This window comes from Anabrus simplex, chromosome 7 (assembly GCF_040414725.1).
Source record: "Anabrus simplex isolate iqAnaSimp1 chromosome 7, ASM4041472v1, whole genome shotgun sequence".
Classification (NCBI taxonomy): domain Eukaryota; kingdom Metazoa; phylum Arthropoda; class Insecta; order Orthoptera; family Tettigoniidae; genus Anabrus; species Anabrus simplex.
The window spans coordinates 40,736,561-40,742,560 of record NC_090271.1 but is presented as its reverse complement, the minus strand read 5'-3'; the positions used below and the strand labels follow the sequence as shown (position 1 = coordinate 40,742,560).

The 6,000-nt window shown below is 34.9% G+C and overlaps 1 protein-coding gene across 1 annotated transcript in view; it reads left to right on the top strand.

Moving 5' to 3' along the window:
- Positions 1-366: 366 nt before the first annotated feature.
- Positions 367-6,000, top strand: part of LOC136877170 (hydrocephalus-inducing protein homolog) — a 49,748-nt gene continuing 44,114 nt past the window's right edge. The window contains exons 1-2 of the mRNA XM_068228573.1: positions 367-429; positions 5,369-5,647. Of these exons, the coding sequence (XP_068084674.1) occupies positions 367-429; positions 5,369-5,647 (342 nt within the window). The remainder of the gene's footprint in view (positions 430-5,368; positions 5,648-6,000) is intronic.

The following is a 6,000-nucleotide window of genomic DNA, read 5'->3' as shown; positions in this document are numbered from 1 at the left end:
CAGGTAGGAGTGAGAGATTCTATCTCAAGAACAGTATATGTTAGGCGAAAACGGTTGCGGGTGTTCGGCATAATTTCACCAGTGAACAGTCGATTACTAACTGATACCTGGTCAGCCATGCGAACGTGAGATGGGAGAAATGCGAACAGACACGGAAGTGCCGGGTTGGAATCTCGAGTGTGCGCCGGGCCGTTGAAGGTGATACTGATGTATCCCATGCTCCTTAGTGCCTGGGGAAGGAATGGAGAATGTATATTTACATTTAGTGGGCTAGATAAAAAGCCAATAGTGTAAAATTTCTGTGTTAGATTTAGAGTGGAAAATATTCCAAGTGTAAAAGGTTATTTGTTTTTCTAAAATTTAAAAATGTGTAATATTGAAAAGTGTCAAGGATTACCTCTGGTTGCTGATATGGAGACCAGCAGTATGGTGTGCTAAACTGGACGGGGCTCGTGCTCCTTGTCCAGTTTAGGTAAACTACAAGGCTGAGATGAGTACACCATCATTATAAATTTGTAGATTGCTAACATTAACGGAAGGGGATCATATTCTTTCATAATGGTAACTTGATTATTATACAAGCTGTTTTCCAGCTTGTTTAAATTTAGAGATAGGTGGACAAAGGGACAAATTAATATGTACATAATTAGATCAAGCACTCATCATAATTTTGGTTATTTAATAGAGTAGATTAGGGTTAATTTGTTTGTTCAAGTGCTTGAAGTGTCCGTGATTGTATAGGAGCACATTTCACGTAAGGATAATATTAATATTCATTTTAGAAGTGCTCCAGTTTGTTGTCAGTTATCGTAAACTTTATAGATATTAAGGCATGTTGTAAGATTATCCAGAGGTAGAGGGTTGCCAGTGAATTTAAATGTTGTGGGACCGGAATGAAGTCCATTGGATTGTCTGTAAATATCAATGATTATTTGTGCCACAAAGTTTTGCCAGTGGACAGAAATGTAATAATCAGTGGAAATATCAGAGTGATAAATGAACCCAGGTAATGTGTAAATGAATGTTAAGTATTAATGCTTTGTGAATAAAGGCACGGGCCTAGTGTTATAAAAGGATTGCAAGTTAATGTAATTTAAATGTGGAGATAACATGTGGCATGGAAGACTTTAATTCGGACAGTAAATTTGATTTTAACATTAATTGTTGATTTAATGTTTCTAGATTCCAAAATAATCATAATAAGTTGTTTAGAAGTGATAGAGGCTCTTGTATATGATGGTCACGCTATGTTGAAGGCCCAGAGTGGTTTAAGCCTATTTTTGAATTTTGAATTTGTGTGCGACAAAAATCCGGCATGAGGTGAAAATGAGTCGTACTGATGTTGATGAAGAAAGAGATGAATACCGAGGCCTACGTCGATATAATTTGCCAATTCTGGTGTTATGAGTGGCAGAAGAGTCCACGCACTGAGGATTAATTAGAGAATTAAATGTTTTAAAGAGTTCCAGTGGAATAAATGGACTTCAAATGAAAAGGAAGGAATAATTTAGCACTTGCAGGGATTGGATGGATATTCCCAGCTGCGAGGTGCCATGGGATTTGAGATTTGTCTTGGGAGAACATGGTGTTCCCATAAATGAACGGCAGTACGAAAATAAGGTTGCGGTTTGAATACCGTTATTGTGTCCCGACTGATGTGAAATTGTATCTTGGCGTTTCATATTGGGAGTTAACATATGTGACTAAATTCTAAAGATAATTAAAATATAAAATTTTTTAATAATAATAATAATAATATTCCAAGTAAATCATGTCTTAATTGATTAGTGTCACACTAGACCGGAAGTTTAAAGGGTTATGCATTAAACATAGTAATAGTTAACTGCGTGTAACAAGTGAAATTAATTTATCATAATATTGATTTGAAGAATAAGAAAAATTTATTATATTATGCCTGAGAATAATAATAATGGTGAAAAATGAAATTGAAATATTAAACCAATGATGATTATGTGTTACAATAAGGATGATCTCCACTGATAATAATAATAAAATAATAATAATAATAAAATTAAAAATATTTTAAAATTATTTCGGATGATGATGTTGACTGATACTAGGGAAGTCAGCAGGCGAAATAGCATAATAATGTCAAGTTGTTGTAAATAATAAGTTAAATTTGTTGTTTGTAAAGTGATGGCAAATTTCTACATCTGGACTATTAGGTTAGAGTCACTTTGTCGTTTCCTTCAGTTAACGATTAGCATATCTTGGTAAGGAACTCAGGGACGGTTTTGTATTATCCCGGGTTGGTCTCATCTCAATAAAGGTGGAGCCGATGACATGATTCATGTGATCACGCCCATCTAACCAACAGGTAATTGGTCTATGACCATAAATGGTCACTGTGTTCATGAGGGTCAAATTGCAACCTTCAGAAATCAAAGGCTCAACCACCTATGTGGATGGGTGATCAAAAGTAAAATTTTGATATGTGAAAATTTTTCAGGAATGATTTGTCGAATTATCGGCAAGATAAGGGTCAACAAATTTTGTGTGTGTGTTCAAATCTTAATTTAAATAAAATGCTCCTTTAGCATTTACAAGGAAACAGTTCCAGGTTCTTGTTCTTGTAGAGTAGTAAACCCTTGGTGACCGTTAAAATATCCGTCCCCATTCCTAGGAAGGAGTCTTCCAAATTTTCCCATGGATCCGATTTAATATATTTTTGTTTGTTTTGATGAGCCTTAAAGTTAATAATTAGAGTGTCCCTGTAGTACTGATTAGATGGCGCCCATGAATTTAATTGGAGATTTTATATCTTCATAATTTTTTGCGATTGATTCGGACCGTAACACCCCCTGAGATAAATGCTGGTTTGGACTCAGACTTTGAGCGGGTACAATACACATGAGATTGCAAAAGTGTTCCTTCCCCAAACTGTACGCGGAGCCATCTCAAAATTTCTGAAGGTTTGGTGCCGTCTTTTGCGAGAAATTTTGTAATGATTCATTGCACAACAGGCGTGTGCACCTCTTCCTCACTTATGGCATACTGAAGCAGCCCAGCATTCCACCATCATTCGCGCATGCAAACCCCTTCTCCAGACACCCCCACTAACATCCTGGCAAAGCCCCACTTCAGAATTATTACTAACAGTAGTGGTACATTCAAATTCCCATTTATATTTGATCCGCCCTTTCTAGTGATATCCAATACATTCAGTTCCATGTTGACATTTTACTATTCAAAGCATTCTTTCTACTATCAAAGTCCACAATTCAAAATGAACAAGAGAAGTTCATCCAACTCAGCCTGATACACTTGACTTAGTGCAAGATGAATTTGATCCAAACCACTTTGTCTTTTCTTATTAAATCCAAACAAGAAGATACTCCAAGTCAGACACCACACATTGTGTTTTAAAATCTTAAGTAGCTCTTGCATTAATAAAGTTCATAAACTGTATTCCAGCCAACATATTAACATATTTTGTAACTATTTAAGACGTCTTTCCAATATGTATAGTTGGCTGAGGATGACCTAAATAGGATTGAAACACGTACTATGTTTTCTATGACTAAATTTACCATTTGTAGCGGTTTAGTCTTTTGTGTATTGAAAAGTTGGACCCACTAGTTTACATTCTTTTAGAATTAATATTCAAGAATTTTCTAACAATGGCAGTTAGAATCTAAAAATCACTTGACCACCTCAGAATTATTACTAACAGTAGTGGTACATTCAAAGTCCATTTTATATTTTATCTTCCCTCATACAATGCCTTTTTCTAGTGATATCCAATATTCATTTTCATAAGCTATAGCATTCCACGTAGGATGCAGTGACCGTATGTTAACTCCAAGTAAGTTGTTTCATGGTATAAGTGAGGGAATAGTGAGCAAGGTCATCAGACCAATCAAAGGCAATGGAGGGGTTGAATATAATAGAAAAAGTCAATTGCAACAGAAGAAAGATGAAGATGTAGGAATATAGAAGTTATGAAGATGAAAAGAAGAGTAAATTTTAAAATGATAAAACAGTGTCGGCTTTGCAGGTGTTGGATTGGGTAGGGAAAGATGGAAATAAAAAAGGAAGGTCGAGGAGAGAGGAGTAAATAGTAAATAGTAAATAGAAGAAGGAATTAAGTAACAGAGTCATATACTGTACATGAATATATGGCACATTGAGTGGGAAAAGAAAGAGACAAAACAAAAGGGCAACAGTGAAAGACAGGGAAGAGAACTAACTACAAATGGTTGGCAATCATGTATTGCTTAATTGATAGCCACCAGAGTCCCAGTAAAAATTATTAGGTATTTTGTGTATTTCCACCACTTCCCATATGATCCTAGATCCATTGTTTTGTGGTGGTAAGAGCTCGAACATCTTGAAACACGACATTATGATCTGACAATAGAGATTGCTCAGCTATTGCTAACTTTACTAGTGGGTTGAGATGGATATTTCTTTGGTGTTCCTAGATGCAAGTACCAATGGCCCAGCACGTTTAGCAAATGTATACCTTGCTGGAAATACAGGAAATTTTGTACTCCGCAGGATGTAATAGTGCAGACAAATTTGTTCTTGTTTTTAGAGCATTTTTTGTCACGGTACCAAACAACATTTTTATACTATGCTTGCAGAGGATTTTTAGCAACTCAGTCTCTGGTATTCTGGTTATAAATCATGGGCAGATGTGTTTCTCTTCTGAAGAGCCAGAGTAAAGTCTTTGTGAAATGTGAAGAATTTCTACTGTTTATATTTTGGACTTTGCAAATTTCCAAACTATTATTATGTCTATTAATATGAACTGTGAAAGCATCAATCTAACTACAAAAGTAGTTTGTACATGTGTTTATTTTTTGTTTAGGTCTTTAGCAGTGGCGAAGTTAGGGCTCATGGCCCTTTCTTACACTTAACCATATAATTACAATATAATAAAGAAATACTATAATTGAATTGGATACATAAACAAGATAATAAGTTAGAAAAATACATAATAAGTAAAGCTAGCAAAGTGCATCAAACAAATAAAAAGGTGGTTATGAGAAGCAATACATCATAAAGGATACATACTAAGCCTATATGTAATATGTCATAAAACAAATATGGCGGTAAACAGTGGCTACTTAAATTCAATGTACACGTATTGAAAGATTAAATATTATCTCCCTCCAGGAATAGTGAAAAATGTGATAACTTTAATGTCTAGTAATTTATTACCATTGGTTTGTTTACAGCATAAGGGGTAATATTTCATCAAGGTAATGACATTTTTAACATAATTATATTTGATACACTTCTATTTTATTAATCATGTGTCTGCCCCACTGTGATTAAGAAATTGCCTCATTTGGATTTAAAGATTTATTTTTCTTTTAATCTTTAAAATTTTCATTTACAGATTTCATGTCTTGGAGTGAAAATTGAATTTGAGGTAGAACCAAAAAATATTTCCTTTGAACACATATTGCTGTATCGTAAAGATTTTCGCATTCTCACACTGGCAAACAAGAGTCTTGTACCTTTGATTTGGCACTTCCTTGGAGTTGAGACTATCCAAGATGACTTCACTGTCTCTGATACTGAAGGGCTTCTCATGCCTCTCAACAAACAAGAAGTGCGTTTTGATTTCTCTGCTGATGAAGTTAAACCTTACTTTAAACGTCAGTTAAAGTTAGAGGTGAGTTTATTTTATGTGTCTTTTTTGTTGATTTATTTACTACTAGGCCTAGCTGCATATACCCATCATTGATGGGTTCAAAAGGCTTAAGCTATTTAACATTGTATTGCACATTTGCCATAGGCAACCTTGATTTTAATCCACGAACGCTCATCACCTTTTGTAAACATGCTTTAGAGCAGTGAAATCGACACTCTTCAGTTCAATGGTGCACAGTAACTACACTCCCAACTCAATGCCCATCAAATGCACACTATACATTGACAACAGCACCACCTGACCACTCCCATATCTTATTTATGCATACCTAATCACCATATCATAATTTATGAACTTAAACTACTAATTTATTA